Consider the following 20,731-nt stretch of genomic DNA (forward strand, 5'->3'; position numbering starts at 1 on the left):
CTCTCAACCTGATAACTTGTATGAATTTACAAAATTAACAGATTGTATAGCTTATATCAAAAATTGGATGACTAAAACTTCTTATTAATAAATTCTGATAAAACTGAGGTCTTGCTTATTGGACTCAAAAACCTCACACACAAAAACCTAAAACACTGTTTAACCCTTGATGGATTCATAGTTCAGTCCTCATCTTTGTGAAAAAAAATTTAGGGTGTTTTTTTTTATAGCAACCTGTCAGTTGAAGGCCAGATTTCAAGCATCTGTAAAATCGAATTTTTTCATCTTAAAAATGTTGCTAAACTTTCACATATGCTATCATCGTCTGATGCGGAAAAGCTTATTCATGCTTTCATAACCTCTCGATTAGATTATTGTAATGTGTTACAAGGTGGTTTCCTGGCTGGCCTTATTAACAAACACTCTAGAACAAAGAAATATAATCATATTACTCCAGGTATTTCATCATTGCATTGGCTCCCTATTAAAATTTATACTTTTTTATTTTATTTTATTGACAACTTACAAAGCCCTGAATGGCTTAGTAGCCCAGGATTTGAAAGAGCTCCTGGTGTATTATAGCCCCTTGCATCCACTACGGTTAATTAATTCTGGACAATTGATTATTCCCAGAATATCAAAATCAACTGTAAGCAGTAGATCTTTCACCTAAACTCTGGAACAGCCTCCCTAGTACAGTTCGGGAAGCAGACACACTCTTGTCAGTTTAAGTGAGGTTTATTCATAAACTAATTTCGAGAGGATCATGTGCTTATGATTTATCACAGCCGGTCCCATATTTTGCTAATCACTATCTTCCAATGATATGAGCCCTAAGCTACTATAAAAACCCATAGTTACCAGCTCATTTTATTTTCGTTTAGAAGAACGCTCTGCTCCGCTCATCAACTAAAAAAAGCTACAAATGGTACACAAGCTACAAAAGCTTCAATCTACAAGCTTCAATCTACAAGCTTCATTTACATTTAGTCATTTAGCAGACGCTTTTATCCAAAGCAACTTACAAATGAGGACAAGGAAGCAATTTACACAACTATAAGAGCAACAATGAATTAGTGCTATGGGCAAGTTTCAGTTATGTAAAGTCTATAAGAAGGAAAGCATTAGTATTTTATTTTTTCTTGAGTACAGTTAGTGGTATAGCCAGAGTGGCAATTGCAGATTAGGAAGTGAAGTGGAGACTACATGGTTGAGTTTTTAGTCGTTTCTTGAAAACAGCGAGTGACTCTGCCATTCAAGCTACAGCAACAACAACAACTACTATTACAACTATTTCAACAACTACATCAACAGCTTAAACAACAACACCAAAACCTTCCACTGCAAAGTACCTCCACAACGCATTTGCTGTGTCTTCAACCATATTTCCCAGCAAGATATCAGCCAAAACTCCAAAGCTATTGCCATAAAACTGAACCCTCACCTTTTCCTAACAGTACAAATGCGATCCATTATTTAACAGATTGTTTGATGGAATGTGTTCAGCCATTCCAATAGCCATTTGACTTCTGAAAAGATTATTACCCAAGCAGTAAATATTAGCCAGCTATTGGAAAACAGTATGCCATCAAGCACAGAAGTCCAATTGTCCACTTTTATTCTCCTTTTTAGACCCAACCACAAAGCTCTGATCCTCGCAGTGGTACCTTTGAGCTCCAACTCCCGCAGGATTTACCCAGAATCCTCTCTTCTACACTCTACTTCCAATCACCTCTTCTCTCCTGTTTAGACATGACCCCAAGCTCTTACCCCCACAGGGGTCCTTTTGAGCTCCAACTTCCGCAGGAGTTACCAGAATCCTCTCTTCTACACTCTACTCTATCTACCTCTCTTCTCCCCTCTAGAAGGGAGGCCTTTTTACCCATCTTACTACATTATGTCCAGCCCCCTTATAGCTCCAGTCTCTTTACCCTTTATAACCCTACCTATTTTATGTCTCCTGCTTGAACCTATCTTTCATTCCACTTTATATCTAGCAGCCGGATATAGCTCTATTCTTTTTGCTTTTTTTTTTTTTCATAAATACGCGGCTGCTGTCCCGAGTGATTAATTACTGCAACTTGGGGAGTTCTGAGATTCACCGAGCTCAGGCTCCCCTGTCGCTCTGCCAACGGGAGAAAACCCTGGGCTCGAGGATCCCTTGAGCTCGGGGCTCTCTCCCGGGACAGCATGCCAAACAAGCTTGTATAAATTATCAGCTAAGTGTGAACTCTTAAAAAAACAGATTAAAGACACATCTCTTTGCATTAGCATCCACATAAAACACAAAAGCTGTAGAAATTCAAATCCCCTAAGAGATTGTTAGTCTGCATTATTTAGGACAACCAGAGTCGGGAACACTTCCCTAAAGGCATTATAATTTGAATAGCACCTGCGCTTATTTTAGACTTGTTTTTTTATTATTACCGAGGTTTCCATAATCCTGGACCAGGCTGTATCCTGAGCAGCTGCTGGGGGTTATGGAGAGGTGGAAATCATTGCGACAGACAAGACCTCACATTGAACCTGAAGGGAAAGCCTACATCAGCCATTGACCTCTCCCACCTGACGCTTCTCCACGATGGACGTCTGGCACTGTGGCGCTTGAACTGCAGCTCTGTGAAGGAAGTTTGGCCATGAGAGTGGTGGTTGTGCATGGCCTTTTTGCCCTGGGTTTTTATAATTCTTCGCTATCACCGGTTGGTGGGTTTATTTCCTCACCGTAGTCGTCACTGGCTTGCATGGTTTAGGGCCCGTGGAGCTGCACATCTGTGGAGTTTTTCTTCAGTGTTTGAACTCTCAGCAGTAAAAATTAAACCACAATGGACTGAACTAAACTGAACTTGCAGGTGTAATAAGTAATAATAAGTAAAACAAAATGCACAAATATCTGCAACTGTTTTGAATGATTGAAGTTTGAATGGTTAAAATGTTCAAGGTCTAAATGGTTGCAAAGGTCAGTGTCAAGCTCTTTGTTAATTTTTCTTTGGCTTAGTCCCTTATTTATCAGGGTCGCCACAGCAGAACAAACCACCAACTATTCTAGCACATGTTTTAAACAATTATATTAAATGCATTTAAAAAAAAAAAAAACTGCTCCATTTTCCTTCTTTCTGTAAAACTGCTTGGAGTCATGGCGAATCATGGCGAACACAGACTCCATTAATATTGCTCACAGGTCCTCTAGTATTTTTTTTTTAGATCTTAAAGTTAAGCATATAAATTGTTGGGGAGCAGCACAGCTGAACCTTGATGTAATTTTCTTATGCCAACTATTTCCCCCGAGGGAGTCTGACCAACTCTGCCTGAAATTAAATTAACAACCTGCTGGTGCATATGATCAGACCACTGACTCTATTTTCTTCAGATTGTTCTTAAAGACATAAGAGTGCCTGGAACTTTTATTAACCCGATATCTCACAGACTTGGACAGAAAGAGATGAACTGATATTAGGGAGAGATGGCATGACGGCTACTTATTCAATCTGCTGCTCAACCCAATGGATACATCTTTAATGAAGAAATGATTAATCTATTTTATAAAAGTTGAGAATTATAGAACGCAGCTCATTTATCACTGGCTAAAACCGAATGGTTAATTCCAGCTTGACTTACAGTGAGCCTGAAAAAGAACTCATTTAAAGCATTAGTCTTAGAAATCAGTGTCGTATGGAAGACATTTCTTTGAACTTTATAAAAGCAATGAACTTTTCAAAACCAGTTTTCATGTCAATCCTTGCAAAAATCATAAAAAGCGATTCAGGAAGGAACAACATATTACTATATATCACTATATCCACTATAGGGGAAAATCAACCTAAAGCTTGCAGCCTTGGAAATAATTTAGCAATGCAACAAAGTTAAAGCAGTAGCCAGTCAAGAACAAAACTGAAAAGGCTCAAAGAGCAATTGAATAATTTCATTAATGAAACTATTCAAAACAAAATGATTGAGAAATTTAGGCTGTCATTTATTTACGTTTTATAGGTTAACACATCAAGAAGCACACTGTCCTGATAATAATTTGCTTTTTGAGACACAGATCGAGTCATTGCGCAAAACATTACCTTACGCTAAATAAAAGTAAAGCAGCTTAACATAGCAGACATCAGTTGCAGACAGTTGGGAAATGCCATTTCCGGGGGATACAGAGTTGATTTGCGGGAGGTAGCAGGAGAGTGGGTGCTTGAAGAGCAGTGGGGGTGAGTTGCACATAATGTACCTGAAGAGCTAGGAGGGATGCGGTGGAAAGGGGTGTGCAACACATTTAAGGACCAGGCGGGAGATTATTCATTCATTTGCGGGCATCCGGGAGTCTTTTTGCATTTGCGAGATACTCCTGCAACTTCCAGAAGACTTGGGATATAGAAGCTCCAAAAATTTAAACTATGTCATTCTAGTTTTTAGAGTTGAAGTTAAGTTTAGTTCAGTTCAGTGTGATTTAATTTTCATTGCTGGAAGTCTAAAAACTGAAGAGCAAATCCATCGATGCTCGGCTCCAAAAATGCCAAACCAAACAAGCCAGTGGCGAGGAACAAACTTCACCAACTTAAGAATGTGAAGGACACAAAACCTTGAGAGAAATCAGGCTCAGTTGGGCATGACAATTTCTCCTCTATCCAAACGTCTTGTGCAGAGCTGCAGTCTAGTCAACGGAGCCTGGAAAACGCTGGACATCCATCATGGAGAAGCTGCAGGTGTAATGAGTAGTAATAAGTAAAAGAAAATGCACAAATACCAGCAATTGTTTTGAATGACTGAAAAGTTTAAATGGTTAACATTTTTGAAATTTTAAGATTCTATCTGTGTTCTGAATGATTTTGAGATATTGAACTTTAAAGTTTTTGCATTCCATACAGCAAACAGTATGTGAGTGACAATTGTTTTTAAATATAAAGTCTTAAAATGTAAACAACTTATAAAAAACACCCCATACGTACGATACGACGATACATGTTTAAATAGATCAGTGGCAGTCCCTAAAGAGCAGGATTCCCTAAAGCGGAATGAACAACCAACTATTCCAGCATATTGTTACGGTGAGGTGTGGCACGATTGACATTGAAATCATTCAATCAGCAGGTAGCACCACCTTTTTAAAGCCTGATTGGCTGTTGCTTGAGATGCGTCACGTCCTCTGTGCTTTGGCTTGGTGCATGTCTTTCCAGCTACAGGTAGATGCATGATGTTTTTTTTTATTTTTTTTTGTCATTTGTTTAAATGAGCCAATATTAAGATTTGCTTTTTGGCATTGTTATAGTGCATTGTGTGGCTGTGGAATTTTTCTGGGCTATTGTGGCTTGGATGAATGTTCACCTTAACAGTTATGTGGTAATGCTTTTAACTGGATAGATAATCAAGCAGCAACCTCCCGCTCTCCCTCGAAGCCAATACAGAAGTAACTGAAATTGTGCTCACAAACCATTCACATGGGCTCCGTTTCCCAGGTGAGTGAAATTATATACTTATGCAATCTCTATAAATGTGTTTGTTTTATTTAAGATCATTTATCATTTATATTTTTCTTTAGACCTGTAAAGCACACCAGAATCTGACAGATTGATTATAAAGCTATAGGCTCTAGAACATCATCTGAAGCATTATCATACAGTGTTATGCTGTGTTCACACCAGACGCGGAATGTGCAGATAAATCTTGCCGCGTGAACATTTATGTTTTCTCGCTTCATTCGCGCATCAAACCCCGCTTCATTTGCGCGTCAAATCCCACTTCATTTGCGCGTTAAACCCTGCTTCATTCGCGTGTCAAATTCACTTCAGAACAGACGCGGATTCGCGTGATGGGCAGGGCTTCTGTCTGCCCAGTGACTCTAGCTTCATAGCTAAATGGCTAACATAGATTTTATGAAGAAAATAACAGTGTTTATGTGCTTTATGAAGACTAAATAATAGCGTCGATACGTTTAGGGTCATGTCTGAGTCCACTACATCCTTTCATAGGTCCTTCCAGAGGTACATCCTTCCAGCTCTGTGAGCTCATAAACTCCTCCAGAAACTGAACCTGAATGACGGAGGCTTTCAGCGGTGCTTCTGACTGAGCCAAGCCCAGTTTGATGACTTGTTGTTGGTGTCAGCTGGAAGATTTCCCCCAGGACACCATCAACAGGTTCTACGTCACAATCATGCCCCCACAAGAGCAAGCTTCAGATTCTGAGTTCGGGTTTTCGAACTCGCGCGTTTCGCGCCGCAGGATGTCTATTCTCGCTTTTGCATTAACTTAACATGTAAATCACTCGCGCTTGACGCGCGTTCCGTGTCTGGTGTAAACACAGCATTATACCTGGATTTCATAAATAGTCTTGCATTTACTAACGCAGTCTATATCTGAAGTATTTGACAGTAATTCAAACAGTGATTTTAAAAGTCTAAACACTTTATTGATATATTGTACAACCAAGCACATGTGGTCAGAACACAAACGAGATCACAGGAAATGAAGTATTAAGCATTTCTCCCATAAGAAAGCCTTTCTAAGCACAATGCCAGAATGCATCTTTAGCTCCACTCACGCTCCGCATCTTTGCACTTATTTGGCATCTCCTGGTTGGTGTGATGACGCACAAACAAAATGGCGATGGTTGGCCACGCCCACTGGTAGCTTCTTTTAGGTTCTTTATAAACCTATGGGTGATGTCACGGATACTACGTCCATATTTTTACAGTCTATGTGGATAACATTCGAGGTTACAGAAGTAACCCTTTGTTCCCCGAGGAGGGGAACGGAAGTGCTATTAAATGGATTTGATTTTTGTGAAAATCCACGAAATGGGAGGATTCAGATCAGAAGCCGCTTGTCTGAAGAGTATTGAACGGGCCAATGAATGAAATGGATTGGCAGCTTAAGCTTGCGCAGGTGTGCTGCATTGCTAATTATCCCCAAGGGGGGATAGATGGCAGAGTTTACATATGGACTAGCCCTAAAAAGGGGGAGTACGCATAGCAAAAGAGTGGTTAGCGGAGAGGGAAGACATGGGTCCGCCCGGGGGGGGGCTTAACCGTGGCGGAACAAGCATATGGGATCGCCTAGTGGGGATCACGCATAGCAGGCACCTATACCCAAAACGCGGGCTGAACAGCGGGCAGACCTACAACGTAGTGGGCCAGCAAGTGACTCCTCCGCTGAGTCAGTGCTGGGGGCCACGGAGGAATCTGCAGGGCTCATCTGACAGGGAACTTTACAGACAGACTGACAGATAAAAAGGTGCACGTATCTCAGTGTTAGGGAAAATAGCGCAGCAAGCGTGTCTCAACATCCTACCGAGTTGTTTCCTCAATCACCAAAGGGTTACCTAATACCCTTGAGGAAACCGGCTTCACTCGCAGATTGTAAAACTTTGCAAATGTGTTGGGTGTCGCCCAGCTCGCAGCTCTACAGATGTCTGTTAGAGAGGCGCAGCGTGCACGCGCCCAAGAGGATGCAACGCTCCGAGTGGAGTGTGCACGCACTCCCGGGGGACACGGCTGACCTCGACTCGAATAAGCGAGTGAAATGGCATCCACAATCCAGTGGGATAATCTTTGTTTCGATACGGCACTTCCCTGCTGCCGACCGCCATAACAGACAAAGAGCTGCTCAGATGATCTAAAATTCTGAGTACGGTCCACATCAATGCGTAGAGCGCGTACTGGACAAAGTAAAGAAAGGGCTGGGTCTGCCTCCTCCCGGCACAGCGCTTGCAGGTTCACTACCTGATCTCTAAAGGTGGTGGTAGGAACCTTGGGCACATAACCCGGGCGGGGTCTCAGGATGACATGAGAGTAATCCGGCCCGAATTCCAGGCACGAGTCACTGACCGAAAATGCCTCCAGGTCCCCGACCCTCTTGATGGAGGCCAACGCGACCAGCAGAGCTGTCTTTAGGGACAGAAATCTTGAAGATACTGATTCGAGTGGCTCACAGGGATCTGCTCGCAAACTCGTGAGAACGAGGGCGAGATCCCAAGAGGGCATGAGAGGGGGGCGAGTTGGATTAATTCGCCTAGCACCCCTAAGGAACCGAATGATGAGGTTATGCTTTCCCACGGTGCTGCCAGCTACCACGTTATGATAAGCGGAGATTGCGGCCACGTATAGCTTGACAGTGGAGGGCGACAGCCTGCTGTCCAACTTCTTTTGAAGGAAAGAGAGCACAACACTGATCTGGCAGTTTCGGGGGTCTTCTCTGCGCGAGACACACCATTCAGTGAATAGACTCCACTTCAGGGCGTAGGTGTGCCTCGTGGAGGGGGCTCTAGCCTGAGTGATGGTATTAACCACCGCTGTCGGTAGGTTACCTAAGTCTTCCTCACGTCTAAGGAACAAACGTGGAGGTTCCAAAGATCAGGGCGAGGGTGCCAGATCGTGCATTGTCCCTGAGAGAGTAGGTCCTCTCTCAAAGGGATCCGCCAGGGGAGGGCCGTCGTGAGGAGTGAGAGCTCTGATATCCAGGTCTGGTTGGGCCAAAGGGGCGCAACTAGCAGAACCTGTTCCCCGTCCTCCCTGACCTTGCACAGTAACTGCGCGAGCAGGCTCACTGGGGGAAACGCGTACTTGCGCATGCCCCAAGGCCAGCTGTGGGCCAGTGCATCCATGCTGAGAGAGCCCTCAGTCAGGGAAAAAAACAACTGGCAATGAGCGTTCTCGGGGGAAGCAAACAGATCGATCTGGGCCTCCCCAACTCGCGCCCATATCAGCTGAACAGCCTCGGGGTGGAGTCTCCATTCTCGCACGATTGAGCGTGCATGGAGCGTGAATGGCGCGCAGTGATTTCAGCCGAGGGTGACTTCAGAGGAGCAGACGGCGGGCGAGCTGAGACATGCGGCGATAGCGCATACCCCCCATGCGGTTGATATACACCGCTGTCGCCGTACTGTCTGTCCTGACCAGCACTGGTAAAAAGCAGTGGAGAGCGAGGAACACTGCCAACAGCTCTAGGCGATTGATATGCCAATGCAACTGGGCACCCTTCCACAGGCCCGTAGCTGCATGCCCGCGACACACGGACCCCCAACCCGTGTTGGAAGCATCCGTTGAAAAACAACATGGCTGGACGCCTGTCCTAGAGGCACACCGGCCTCTTGGAACGAGGGGTCGTTCCAAGGGCTGAGGGTGCGGCGACACATCGCAGTAACAGAGTCCTGGTGTGTGCCTGCGTGCCATGCGCGTCCTTGGACCCAATCGTGAAGCCAGTGCTGCAGTGGTCTCATATAGAGCAATCTGAGCGGCGTGACGGCGGCTGCGGTTGCCATATGCCCCAGGAGCCTCTGAAAGAACTTCAGTGGGACCACTAGTTTGCTGTCGAGCTCTCTCAGACAGTTCAGCAACAGGCGAGCGCATTCCTCGGAGAGGTGCGCTACCATGGTGATCGAGTCCAGCTCCATCCCGAAAAAAGAGATTCTCTGCACGGGGGCGAGTTTGCTCTTTTCTCGGTTGACCTGAAGCCCCAGTAGGCAGAGATGCCGAAGCACCTTGTCCCTGTGCATAATCAATTGCTCTCGCGAGTGGGCTAAAATCAGCCAGTCGTCGAGATAATTCAGTATTTGTGTTATCTTTGTGTTAGTTCATTCATTTTATTGTCGGCTTTATTTTGTCCCTTTATTAATACAGGGTTGCCACAGTGAAATGAATCACCAACTTATCCAGCACAAGTTCTGTGCAGCAGATGCCCTTCCAGCTGCAACCAATCTCTGGGAAACATTCATACACACTTATACACTATGGACAAATTTAACCTACCCAATTCAGCTGTACCGCATGTCTATGGACTGTGGGGGAGCACCCGGAGGAAACCCACGCAAACTCCACACAGAAACACCAACTGACCCACCCAAGGCTCGAACCAGTGACCTTCTGGCTGTTAGGCGACAACACTACCTACTGCGCCACTACGTCGCCTTTTTGTGTTGTGCCATGTTTTTGTTTTGAGTTTTGTTAATATTATTTTCAGTTTGGGGTTTTTTGTTTTAAATTTATGCAGAGCATTCCTTGTTTAAGTTTAGATATTCTTTTGTGGGTTTATTATCATTATTATCGTCAAGTCTGTTGGGTATTTGGATCCAGAGTGTGTTTGGATGTAAGATGCTATGATTTACATCTAAAGTATGTTTTTTCACCTGATTGACCCACATATTGATCTTGGATTGTACTAAAAGAGCATTTATTTTTTCGTGCATTTATATATTTTTGATTTATTTCAGGAACTGAGGCCTTCCCCTGTGGATGACTGGACTTTTCCAAACTGGTGGTGGTGCTATTTACTGTGTGCTGTGGGACACTGAGTGCTTGATAGTGTGATTCAAGTGCACTGTGGTATGAGCATGTGCTGGGGTAAAGTCAGTCTACTTGTATCTAGTCAGTGGGAACCCAGATAGCAAGAACATTTGGGCCAAATGTGGTAGCGGGCACATGTGGCGTAGGTATGGGTTGGCTGAACAAATATGGGCCAGATTATTTCCATATATGTTTTGCAATAAATTCAGAATAGGCAGGGATGTTCTTCTGGTTCACAGCTCTTTTTGAAGTATGTGGCCCAGTTAACAAAAAACACATAAGATCCTAGTACAATTCAGCCATGGTTGACATCAATAAACATCCATCGACTTCTATCTGACTTTGGGATTGGATTTGGAAAACATGCAAAACTAAACAGACATCAGGCATGCCACACTTCAGAGTCCAAAACTACCGTGCAAGTTTGACATTCTTACCCCGTCATTTGCTGTAGGTAAGTGATTGTGGAGGGGTAAGCATGATCAAATACCCAATGTGTGGGGAGAGCATGCTCGGAGCCCAGCGGCTAATCAGCAGGCCAATAAGAAAAAATAAATAACACCTGTTTATTCTATTAATTGGACCTGAGAGACACCCTTCTTATGCTGTGTTCACACTAGACGCGGAACACGCGGATTAATCGCGCTATTTGCGCGTAAATAGCCGCATTAACATTTCAGTTTACTCACTTCATACGCGCGTCAAACCCCGCTTCATTCGCGTGTCAAATTCACATCAGAACAGACGCGGATTTGCATGATGGGCAGGGCTTCTGTCCGCCCGAAGACTCTTCTCTAGCTTATTAGCTAAATGGCTAACATGGATTTTATGAAGAAAATAAAAGTGTTTAAGTGCTTTATGAAGACTGAAAAACAGCGTCGATACGTTTAGGGTCGTGTCTGAGTCCACTACATTCTTTTAGAGGTGCATCCAGCTCTGTCAGCTCATAAACTCCTCCAGAAACTTAACCTGAATGACGGAGGCTTTCAGCGGTGCTTCTGACTGAGACAAGCCGAGTTTGATGAAATGTTGTTGGTGAAGGCTGGAGTATTTCCCTCGGAACACCGACAACAGGTTCTACATCACAATCACGCCCCCCAAAAGAGCAAGCTTTTGATTGGTTAACGCGGCGCAAACGTACGCTGAAGTTCAGATTTTCGAAATCGAGAGATTCACGTGAAACGCTCGAAACGCTCAATTCGCCCTGCGCAATTTGCGTCATTCGTGCCGCGGCATCCGCGCGTATCGTGCCGCAGGATGTCTATTTGCGCGTTTTCATTGACTTAACATGTAAATCACTCGCACTTGACGCGCGTTCCGCGTCTGGTGTGAACGCAGCATTAAGGAGAAGAGAGGGAGCAGTCGGTAGAAGACAGCTACGCATGTTGTGCATTTATAAAAATAAAAATATATTACTTACCTGATATCGCCTACCCTGTCTTCTTCTTCCCACACCTTAACGAACTTTATCACAGTGATGCCGAAACCCAGGAAGAAGGAACTTCGCTGCCAGAATGTTCACTCCGTCTACTAGTCCACATGCGGAAGTCATCCAGGCACTCGCTGTTCACCACCAAGAACAACGTCATGTGCAGGTGGAATTGAAGAAAGATCTAGAACATCGTTTCCAAGTACTCATGGAAAGCTTTGGTGGATGTTGGGTGTAATCAGACCTTTCATCCACCAAAGTCTGCTTCAAGACCCGACATTGGTAACAAATCACACTGTAAGGGTAAGGTGTGTACACGGGGATGTAATTCACTACGTCACACGTTGACTGTAAAGACTTTCCCCTTGAGAAGTTGCGTGATGAAACACTGAGACATGCACTCAAAAGAATGCAGGTTAAAGATAGGCAAAAACTCCAGCCTGATTGGTCTCTCTCCTATCCATATTTTGTGATCATTAAAAACAGGGTGTATCAAGTTACCCTAGACGCTTAGACAAAAGAAGATACAACTCAATTATTAGTACCAAAGAGCCATCGAGAAATTCTTTTCCAGGCAGCTTATTTTAATTCTATGGCCAGACATTTAGGTCAGGCGACCGCACTAAATTGCCTCATGACCCGATTCTTTTGGCTGGGCATTCATGGTGATTCAGCTGGTGAATGCACCGGCCACCCATTGCGCCCGTTACCAATTATGGAGATCCCCTTCGAGAGAATCGGTATGGATCTCATTGGGCTATTAGATAGATTCGCTCGCGGGCACCAGTTTGCATTAGTTCTAGTGGATTATGCAACCCGATACGCTGTGCGGGAAGTTCCCCAAGCCACGGGGTTTCCCCTTTCGAGCTTTATTATGGCAGACTGCCCTGAGGGATTTTGGATGTTGTTAAAGAGTCTTGGGAGGATGAATCTCCGCAAAGTAAAAATTAAATTCAAAAATCCTGGACCTACGAGCAAAATACCACACACTGGGGTGGCTCTCTATAGAGAACTTGCTCAAGGCCCAGGATAACCAGGGAACGGCCAAGCACTCTAGTCACCTGGGGCGATCATCTCTCAGCAAGCCAGATCCTCAACATCCAGCACCTCCTACGTGAATACTCTAATGTGTTCTTGCCTCTGCCTGGTCATACTAACCTGATTCAGCACCATATCGAGACTGAACCAGGCATGATCTATAGGACCCGGCCGTATTGCCTACCTGAACACAACTAAAAAGTAGTTTAGGAAGAATTGAGTAATATGCTGCTGCTTATTTAGATAACATCATCAGTTTCATTAATGATTGGCAGCAGCATATGCAACATCTGAGGGCGACATTGTCAGCGCTGAGAAAAGTGCAGCCAGTCCGAGAAGCAGGTAAGACAGTTTTTGGCACTGGCGGGGTAGTTTTGTTCCTTATTATTCGGCCCTCGTCAGCTCATTGACTGAGCTCACTAAAAAGGAGGGACCGGATACCTGACTTTGCTCTACCCTTTATTTTACAGAAGTATACTTCCAGTAGGGTCTGGGGACGGTTCTCTCCTAGGAGGTGGCAAGAGTGGAACGGCCGGTGCTGTACATTAGCTGCAAACTCAGTAAGAGTGAGGCTAAGTACAGCACCATAGAAAAGGAGTGTCTGGCGATCAGGTAGGGCGTTCTAACTCTTCATTATTACCTCCTGGGCAGAGAATTCTTCCTCTGTTCAGATCATGCTTCTCTCCAGTGGCTCCACTGCATGAAGGATACCAACATGCGGATCACCCGTTGGTGTCTAGCGTTACAGCCTTTTAAATTCAAACTGGTCCACAGGCCGGGTGCACAAATGGCTGTAGCCGCCTTCCTCTCTAGGGCGGTAGCTGGGGAGGGCTGCAGGCCGGATGGCTCCCCGGCCTGAGGCGGGTGGTGGGGTATGTAGAGATGTTAGCATGATCAACACCCAATGACGGGAAAAAGCATGCTCTAAGCCTGGCGGCTACTCAGCAGGCCAATCAGAAATAATAAATAACACCTGTTTATTCTAGTGATTGGACCGGAGAGACACCCTTCTTAAGTCGAAGAGAGGGAACATTCGGGAGAAGAGAGAGCACACACACACAGCTACGCGTGTTGTGCATTTATAAAAAATAAAAATATATTACTTACTTAATATCGCCGACCCTGTCTTCTTCCCACACAACAACAAACTTTATCACAGTGATAATTTGACATTTAAAGTGATTTTAGTTAAATATTCATTTTTAAATGTAAGTCGCAACTCATTGAGTGATTATTTATTCTATATTTAAGAAATGCGTCAAGTTGAATAGTATTTTCTCTTTGAAAGTGGTGCTTATGTAACGTTAGCGCTCCAACAGTTTGCGGTTTAAATTAATGTTATTGCCAATTTCCAATTATGACAGAATACATTAATTCATTTATTTTCTTTTTGGTTTAGTGGCTTTATTAATCAGCCGCAACCCATTTCTGAGATAAATTCACACACACTCATACACTACGGACAATTTAGCCTACCCAATTCACCTGTACCACATGTCTTTGGACTGTGAGGGAAACCGGAGCACCTGGAGGAAACCCACGTGAACGCAGTGAGAACATGCAAACTCCACACAGAAACGCCAACTGACCTAGCTGAGGCTCGAACCAGTGACCTACTTGCTGTGAGGTGACTGGCACTACGTACTGCGCCACTGCGTCACTATGACAGAGTAAGGTTTATTTATCATAAATAAATAAATTTGTAAAAATGTTCAGTCATGTTTCTGTGTGGTTTAGAAAGGTTTAAAATAAAAGCAGTCTCGTCAGGCTTAACATGATAGTGGAAGTCAAAAGAAAAAATGTCTTATGATTGTAAAATGGACTAACAATATAGGTATAATGTTTCTGTACAATATAGAGCCAGAACTCAACAACAAACTTTTATGAATCATTGTATTTTTGTTGTCTAATGGTAATTTAATATAATTAAATCTAATGTAACTGACTTCAATAACCCGGTTTGACCAGCGTGGTGCTGTAAAGAAGACAGTTTTCAGCTCTTCTGGGTTCCGTTCGAAAGAAGAGACCTTTACTCTTACGCCCCGTGTGAATGAGTCAATGCTTCCCATTCACTTTGAATGGGTGATGTCAGGCGTTGCCGAACTGCATTGTGGATCCGTCAGCGCCGCTTCAGAGGCGTTGCTCGCTGCAGAAGTTGGGACTAGCTCAACTTTTTAAGCGCCGACGGAAGCGTCAGCCAATCAGATCGCTGTATGCAAATACACCAGCTAGACAGTGGCCTATTGCTGACTGAATTTCATTGGCTGACGCTTCTATGACGATCGTTTCAGCTCGATCTTCAGACACGCCTTCAGTCAAGCATTGACGCTAAAGCCCCATGTGAATGGGGCGTTAGGCCCAATCCCAAATCTACCCCTTAGCCCTTCCTCTTACATTCACGTTCTTATGAAGGGGTAGGGGTGTCCCAGTTCCCTTTAGTTTGAAGGCATAGGGCTAAGGGCAAGGGGTAGATACCTCATCGAACAAAGATTTTTTAGGATCACACTCGAAACCAAAGGGTTAGAAAATTTTCCCATATTACACCAGCCACAGCTGCACCCGGAAGTAAGGAGATCCACAAAATAATATTTTTTGTCATTATGAATTTTTACAACAAACAAGGCCATGTTTTAATATATTCAGATCTGTGTTGGTCTTTTGCCATCATGCTTTAAAATAAATAAATAAATAAAATAAAAAATGCAAAATTTTGCGGCCTATAATCAATAATAATAACAACTCCTGTACAGCAGTTTCACAACATTCTGATAATCGATGACACTTCAATACACTGTCAGAAAAGTCTAGTGACTGAGAATGAGCTTTTTACTGTGTCTGCTATAATGTCAATGTTGTTTTATATTTAACGAATATCTCCACAATGTAAATGTGAAGTACAGTTATGATCTTATTGCCACATTATATAATTGTGATAACATAATATATGCCTTCAGCTATTTCCTGAAGGTAAATACTTATTTACATGTAATTTACATTACTTATTTACATTTACACCTGTGCTGTATGCTTTGTAAATACACAATTAGCAAGTCAAAATTAGCAGGTCATCAAAAAATTGGATACAGTCACAAAATTGGAATTTACCATCAAGATCTGCAGTGTTAATGCAGCCTGAGAAACACAGCCTAAACAAGCTAAATTGGACTTTTGTGCAGGATCGGGAGTAAACATATCTTCTGAATGTGAAGAGATGTGTAGCTGCTTATGGGGCCATTCACATATTGCATCTTATGGGCGAGCACGGGTTCGCATTGGGATTGCATATTGTGCACGCTCAAAATTCCCAAGCTCACCCAGTTGAAAACCATTAGTCACATGGCAAGAACTGACCGATCAGCTTCAGGCTTTGTATAGAATACCAAGAGGCGCAAGTACATCAATTAAATAAAAAATCATTGACGCAGCTTATTCTATCACAGAAAATTCTGTTTTTACTGTTGATATTTGGCGCAAGTAAATCAGGGAGTGACGATTGTGTTCTCCTCGACTTTTTGGATAAAAACGCTGCTTTATTTTTAGACGTTATAGTTTTGCACAAATTTATGTAATAGCCTATATTTTGATGGAAACACAGCTATTGCCTACATTTTTGTCACACACAGAACAAAGTCACGTACGAGGCTTGTCCTTTTTTTTAAAAATAATTAGCTTAACTTTCGACATGCACTGTTACTAGATTAATGGGATTATTATTCTGTCTAAAAATTATTTTATTACTGATTACCTTCTTAATGTTATATTAACCTCTATCACTTGATGAATAAAAAAGCAGACACATAACAAGTGCACTGTTAAATCTATTAAAACTATTAAAAGTGTATAAAAGTTTAGAAAAAAAGTATAAATCAACTCAGAGTTCAAGTTTAAACTCTGTGTTGTTTGAACCTCCATACTGAAACAGGCCCCTGGTCAGTCAGTTCTTTCGTTATAAAAGGATCTGAATTAAGTAATGTGCAGTTTTGTTGCTTCCGCACAAGAATGTAACTGCAACCTCAAGAGTCAGGAAACATGGTTTTGAAAACCTCTAATGTTCTCAATTGATGTGAGAGAGTGGTGAGCAGAGATTGTTTTAAGGTCTGAGTTGATTTACCGAGAGATTAAAAACTCTGAGTTTTCGGTTTCAGAATAGCTGATCTGAGTTGGGTCAATCAACTTTGAGTAGACCAACTCAGAGTTAAGTGCGCACACCGTGACTATAAAAAGGCATTATCAATGGAGCGCAGATATTAGGAGTGACTATGGCAACATCTCAAAAAAAGAGATCACCATTTCTTTCCCCAGCTGAACTTGATCTGCTCATGCAAAGTTATAGCACATATGAGTTTATATATTTGAAAAGAAGCAACCATCAGTGAAACAGAGACAGTTAGCATGGGAAAACAGCTGCTCAAGTTAATGCGTAATTTTTAATTTAAAGTATTTAAACATTTAAGTATAATAAAATAAGTAATGCAATGTGTGACGTTTATACTTTTTTTCTAAACTTTTATACACGTTTATCAGTTTTAATAGATTTAACAGTGCACTTGTGTGTCTGCCTTTTTATTGATTAAGTGATAGAGGTTGATGTAACATTAAGAACGTAAGCAGTGCTAAAAATAATTTTTAGACAGAATAACAATCTTATTAATCTAGTAACAGTGCATGTCGAATGTTAAGCTAAATATTTATGGAAAAAAGGACAAGCCTCGTACGTGACTTTTTTCTGTGTGTGACTAAAATGTAGGCAATAGCTGTGTTTCCATCAAAATACAGGCTATTACATAAATTTGTGCAAAACTGGAATAACGCCTAAAAGATGCGAATAAAGCAGCGTTTTTATCCAACGAGTCAAAAAGAACACAATCGTCACTTCCTGATTAACTTGCACCAAATATCAACAGTAAAAACAGAATTTACTGCGGTAGAACAAGCTGCGTCAATTATTTTTTATTTAATACTTGCTCCTCAAAAGACAATTGACACACAATGAACACGTGGGGGCATTTGAAGCCAGACGCGGAGACTCTTGACACGCTCCTAATGCTCGGAGGTAATTAATAATATACACTAATACTAAAACGGTTAAGGCATTGTAGAATGACTAAAACAACATTTAAGATGTTCTGCAGTGTGCTCAGTCTGCTGGTTTGTCCATTCACACACATTTTCATCATCATCTCTAACAAACTTTTTTTTAATGTACATACTGTAATTTAAGTGCACTTCGTAGTTTATGCACATCTTTTCTTATCAAATAAAAGTTTAACCTACGCAGTTATGCACATGTTTTATTATGCATATTTTCAAAAGTTATGTGAATCATGATGTTTCCATCAATCGTTTTTATGGGCGTCTCCAAAATGAGCTCTAAAATAGGTGGGTGGAAACGTAAGGCTCAGGCGAGAAATAAGCTTCATCTTTAAAAAAAGGGGAGGAGACCGACAGAAACTCAGAGTTTAGCATTATGCATATATCAATGTTTATGTAGGTTTTAAATAGTTACATTTAGAACTAAGACATTTGCTGAATCAATGTAATGGTTTAATAATGTTTTCTTAAATCATCAGCACATAAAAGGCACATCCACAAGAAAATATACAATGTGTTTCACCTTAAACATATTGGCTGGGTTTGCTGTTGGAGAAATGTGTTTTCCTAAAACAGTATGCAGCAATACACAGTGCAAAAAAAAAAAAAAAAACTACTTGTTTTTTTACACACTAGCTCTCACTAGCTATGTTTTCATCCTAAAATGCAAGTGAACTTTATGCGCAAACTGGATTATCACATGAAAGACGTGTGAATAAAGCAGCATTTCCATCCAACAAGTCAAAGCGAACAAAATTGTCACTTTCTGATTAACTGGCGCCAAATATCAACAGTAAAAACTGAATTTGCAGCAGTTGGAGAAGCCGCGTCAATCTTATATAATATATATAATAAATGACTTGCGCCTCAGAAAGCAATCCTGACACGCAGTGAACACGTGGTGGTGTTTGAAGGAGTCAGATGCGGAGCAGACACTCTTGATTCTGGAGGTCATTAATAATATAATATCACTAATAATGAAGTGGTATGGCGTTTTAAAATGACAAAAACAACATTTCAGATGGTTTACAGTGTGCTCAGCCTGCTGGTTTATCCATTCACACACATTTTCATCATCACAAAATCTCGTATAACAAAATCACATGACCTTTTTTTAATGTGCATACTGGAGTTTGTGCAGTAAGTGAGTTTATACGCATCTTTTCTTATCGAATAAAGTTTATCCTACTCCGTTATGCACATAAGTTTTTTATGCGCATTTTCAAAATGTATGCACATCATAACGTTTCCATCAAACATTTTTTTTGCGCATATGTAAAATATGCATAAAAATAGGTGAATGGAAACGTAGCTACTGAACATGCGATACCATAATACAAATAAAATGATTAAAACTCAACTGCTGCCGGTCAATAGACAGAAACAGACCAAAAAAAAATGAAAATGAGAGAAAGACAAGCCATACTGACAAACATATTGTCACATTTTGAACTTGCGTAGAGCCACTTGGTCTCATCATTTAAGCATTCTTCAAACAACTGAAAGTTCACTTCTGACTCCATTTTATTTCATGGATGAAGACGACTTTCCAGGGTCAACAATGGCAGTTAATCTTTTGATGTCATCTTTTAGAACATAAATTAATCTAAAAAGTTTCCTTTGAAATTCTTAAAGAGATTAATAGAAACTATACAGTATAGCTTGAACATAAGATCAATAGAAGCAATCCACATAATTTAAATGACACCAAGCAAAAACACTGGTCTGAAATCACAGCAAACTAAAGCAGTGACAACAAAAACTTGAAACAAATAATAAATGTTTAGAACACAATTTTTGCTTTTATACAATTTGTCAAAGGGTTCACTGAAAAAGTTGTGTTTCTTGCTTTCATTTAATAGGGGGTGTGCACTTTTTGAGGCTCTGGTGCCACTGTGGCCTGTTTCATATTTAACAAAGTTTAATATGTAAATTCTATTTTAGAGAGGACAACCCAATTGCTGTAACAAAAATTAATAAACATACCATTACTTCTGTGTGCTCTCCCAAATGTACCTGTAAAAAATGAAAAAATTTAACACTCTTTAAAAAATGAAATTAAATTCTTGTACAGGTGGGATCTACAACTCAGCGTAGTATAACTAAGCAATGATAAACTCTGTATATGTAACTGTAGGAATTTAGTTTGCCTGAGATACTTTTATACATTATTTTTATAGCCCTTAAGCCTATAAATAAGATCCCCCTGAAAGTTTACTTACCCTTCGTTTGCAGGAGACAAAACTAGACATTACAAAATAGAGAAAACCAGCATGTAAAATTTAAGGTACAAAAGAACACCATAATGAGCAACACACACAATAAACCTTTATGCAAAAGATATAAAAAAAAATGCATGCCTCTTTCAGTTCTGCCAGTTGGCCTGGAGAAAGATTTCTGAATTCTTCGTCTAACTATGCGAGTAGATCCAAATCCATCAATAAATGTAATTAAATTATATAAATTGCACCACAAAAAAAAAAAAAAAAAAACAATTCACATGAGTGATGTAAAAGCAAAACAGCAAACTATGTAAATATGTTTCACATCCCAATAAAGGATAATACTTGAAGCATATACTCTTGGGTCAGAACAAACTATAGCTAAGAAACAGTGTAAAATTTAATGTTCAAAGTCATTAAAACAGTTTATCAGTAAAGTGCGTAGTTCTTAATAAATCATCAGTGGAAAATAAAATAAAATAAAATAAAATTATAACATAGTCCAGTGTATTATAAGCACTTATAAGTTGGAAAAAAAAACTGCAAATATATCAATTATTACAAGACATAAAAATAAACATGAGACTAATTCTTTACATTCTGACTGAACATACTAAAATGGAAAAACAATTACTTAATATTACCTTGCCACATGTGAGACCTCATGTTGTCTCCTCTCTGAC

General features: G+C 41.3%; 1 protein-coding gene across 11 annotated transcripts in view; it reads right to left on the bottom strand.

Annotated features, from left to right (window-relative positions):
* The window catches only part of LOC101884613 (uncharacterized), a 71,899-nt gene that overhangs the window by 11,516 nt on the left and 39,652 nt on the right, over positions 1-20,731 (bottom strand). For 5 of the 11 annotated variants that reach the window (XM_073951394.1, XM_073951396.1, XM_073951390.1 and 2 more), the window contains 4 exons: positions 20,693-20,726; positions 20,187-20,240; positions 20,049-20,070; positions 19,813-19,842 (listed from right to left, as the gene is read on the bottom strand). Coding sequence is in view for 1 of the 11 variants with exons in the window: in XM_073951387.1 (XP_073807488.1) it covers positions 19,813-19,842; positions 20,049-20,078 (60 nt within the window). In the remaining 10 variants the exon portion in view is untranslated. Of the gene's footprint in view, positions 1-19,812; positions 19,843-20,048; positions 20,241-20,692; positions 20,727-20,731 lie in introns of all 11 variants that reach the window. The other 6 variants (XM_068221514.2, XM_073951395.1, XM_073951388.1 and 3 more) reach the window with 3 other exon arrangements.

Source organism: Danio rerio, chromosome 5 (assembly GCF_049306965.1).
Source record: "Danio rerio strain Tuebingen ecotype United States chromosome 5, GRCz12tu, whole genome shotgun sequence".
NCBI classification, from domain to species: Eukaryota; Metazoa; Chordata; class Actinopteri; order Cypriniformes; family Danionidae; genus Danio; species Danio rerio.